We start from the raw sequence: 2914 nt of genomic DNA on the forward strand, positions 1-2914 counted from the left end.
GCTTAGCGTCCGAAACAATGTGACACGGCGCTTCACTGTTGTACAATCGAACTCAAAATGGAATGGCGGTATCGTCGGCCATTATACGGTTCAGGAATCAGATTGAACGAATCTTATTTGACCCTCGTCCCTGATCGGACTATTTATTATGGTATCCCACGCTTAGCATTACTAGATCTCCCAAAAACTTTGTTGCAAATAAGTTGTGTGTGAAGAAGAGAAGTGAAAGAAAAAACCGATGTGTAGCCGTCACTGCTTACATTGTACCATTGACGGGACCGCTTCGGGCCTTCGCAGCGTCAAAGAGAGCCTTGATGTCGACCTGCCATTGCGCGAGATCGGGTCGGAGAACGCGGCGATCGTAGGTGACGAGACCGTTGACTTCGCCCTCCACATCGGTCGTCTGTGTCCAGACACCGCCGCTGCAGGCGTACATCTCGACCTGCTCGCGGAACTCTCTCAGCAGGACGCGCCCGCGGTAGTTGTACGCTTCAAGGTTTTCGTTGATTTCGTAAGTGGCATTGATCGAGTCGATTGCCTGCTGAACGTTCCAGAGACTATGTGGTGTTAGTTTCGCCTGATCGAAATCGAGCTTCATACCAGACTTACTGCTCAATCGAGACGTTATGTCCGATGCCACCAAACTCGCCCTGGAATCCGATGCGCCTGTTATCGTAGGGAGGCGACGCGAGAGAGTAGAACGGTGTACCGCATTGAGGGTTAGCGTAGTGGTGGTTATCAGCGTAGTCACCAGATCCATGGTCAAACCAGCCGCTGTTTGCGTTGATGAGCCTCGTGGGGTCAATCCCGCGAACAACATCAACCAGTTTGGCTTCCGGGTAGGGTGGTGTTCTAAGTTGACCCCAACCTTCGTTGTAGATGGTCCAAGTGACAATGCTTGTGTAGCTCTTGTGCTCTTCGATCATGAGCTGAAGCTGACGCTCAAACTCGGCTTGTTGGTCGGCGTTGGGGAGACGAGCCGAGTTGGCTGTCAGACTTGGCATATCCTGGATGACAAGCAGACCGAGGGTGTCACAGGCGTGGTAGAACAGATCCGGCTCCACCTTGATCTACGGACTGTTAGTCTCTGACCGTCAAGAGAAGCTGCATAGGACAAATTTTAGACGTACGTGCTTGCGAACCATGTTCATTCCAATGTTCTTGAGAACCTTCAGGTCATACGTCATTGCCTCTACACTTGGTGGAGTGTGAAGTCCATCAGGCCAGTAGCCCTGGTCGAGGGTTCCAAACATGAAGATGAACTCTCCGTTCAGCAGTGGGCGGTTGATGCCGTCCACGATACCATGTGAGATGGTGCGGAAGCCAGTGTAGCTGAAGACCTCATCGCTACCCATCTTCAAGGTGATGTTGTACAGATTGGGGTTTGTCGGAGACCAAGCATTCGGGGATGGCACGGTGAAGTTGAATGCTGTTCCAGAGTTGCCGGTGCCTGTTCCTACCGTGTTACCGTCTGTGTCGAGAATCGCAATGGAAACCTCCGATGAGGTGTTGGAGGAGCTGTGAACAAGCGCATTCACTGTGGGAGGTTAGCAATGACATCCACTCATTCATACCATGAAGCTCTCTGCCTCTTACCATTTCCGTTGTGGTCAGCCGAGAGATCCAGCTTGGTGATGTAGGTCGACGGCGTGCTTTCCAGCCAAACCGTCTGCCAGATACCAGAGCATGACCGGTAGAAGATGTGCGAAGGAGTCCTCGTCTGCTTGCCAATTGGGATGACGTACCCATCCGCGTCGGTGGGATCAAAGACAAACACCAGCCTAGAAGCCCCAGAGTTAGTTTGGAAAGGGACTGAATCAAAAGATGAAATGAAGCACTCACAAAGTATTGTCTCCTCCAGCATTGAGGTAAGGTGTCGCATCAACCGTGTAGCGGAAGTACCCTCCACGGTGGAAACCAACCTTTTGTCCATTGATGAAAACGGTCGCCTCGTAGTCGACAGCTTCAAAGTTGAGGATCACCGATTGGTTTCCCCAGCCGCTGGGCACCTGGAATGTTGTCGCCAGCCAAAAGTGAGTGACGCCGAGCTCCTGAATTCCGGACAGTCCGCTCTCAATGCACGAGGGAATGAGGATCTCGCGATCAAGCACGGCGCTGGTGGGCGGGTGGTTGACGTCGTCGTCACTGCTGGCGGCCCTGTAGGTCCATAGGCCGTTCAGATTGAGCCAATTCTCTCTTCGAAGCTGCGGGCGCGGGTGTTCCGGCCATGGCTTCGTTCCGACCTTGGCTGTCCAGTCTGTGTCGAGAGGCGGGGTCTGTAGCTGGTATGGTTCCGCGGTCCCAGCCGTTGGCGCTGAGCCTCCGGCAGTCGTCGTCGCGTTTTGCGCGTTGGCGGCGACGGTGAATGACAGCACCGCCGCTGCGGATGAAAGAAATGAGCGCGTGAAACGCATCGTGGAAGAAAGACTGGAGTCGCGGGCCGAGGAGGAGTGAGAAAACTGCCTAGTCCTACCTTGAAGGGGGAAAGGGCTAGTCGACTGGAAGCTATCGACGAAGCTTCGAAGAAGATGCAAAGAACGAAGGATAAGACGCGAACAAGAGGGGTCAAAGCATTCAGGGGGGACTACTCCTGTTATACTTCTATCCTGCCTGGGAAAGAAAGATTTAAACTTTCTTCGCTCTTGGGACGAGCGTTGACATTCAACTGACTTAAGTCAACATACCCACTTCCTGGCACCCCCCTGTTTCTGGCACCACAAAAACGATGGGATCACAACCCAACCTCCTCATTACTATTAACTATTGATCCTCAACCACACCCACTACAATACAGCTGCCAGCCTCACTAGGGCATTCAGAGTCGCTGGATTCAGCCGTGATAACCTCCTTTTCACCCGCTTCGATTTGAGCCCGATGGATATCCCTGATGTTCGCGAACTTCGTATTGGGATCG

General features: G+C 52.9%; 1 protein-coding gene across 1 annotated transcript; it reads right to left on the reverse strand.

Annotated features, from left to right (window-relative positions):
- Positions 1-256: 256 nt before the first annotated feature.
- Positions 257-2414, reverse strand: CTAM01_17185 (glycosyl hydrolase family 2; the record flags this gene model as incomplete). The annotated part of the gene is made up of 5 exons (XM_060533174.1): positions 257-557; positions 610-1070; positions 1131-1537; positions 1597-1781; positions 1843-2414. The coding sequence occupies 5 exons, from the start codon at positions 2412-2414 to the stop codon at positions 257-259; spliced, it is 1926 nt and encodes a 641-aa protein (XP_060372248.1).
- Positions 2415-2914: the final 500 nt, after the last annotated feature.

Source organism: Colletotrichum tamarilloi, assembly GCF_030869305.1.
Source record: "Colletotrichum tamarilloi strain Tom-12 chromosome Unknown Scaffold_394.1, whole genome shotgun sequence".
Classification (NCBI taxonomy): Eukaryota; Fungi; Ascomycota; class Sordariomycetes; order Glomerellales; family Glomerellaceae; genus Colletotrichum; species Colletotrichum tamarilloi.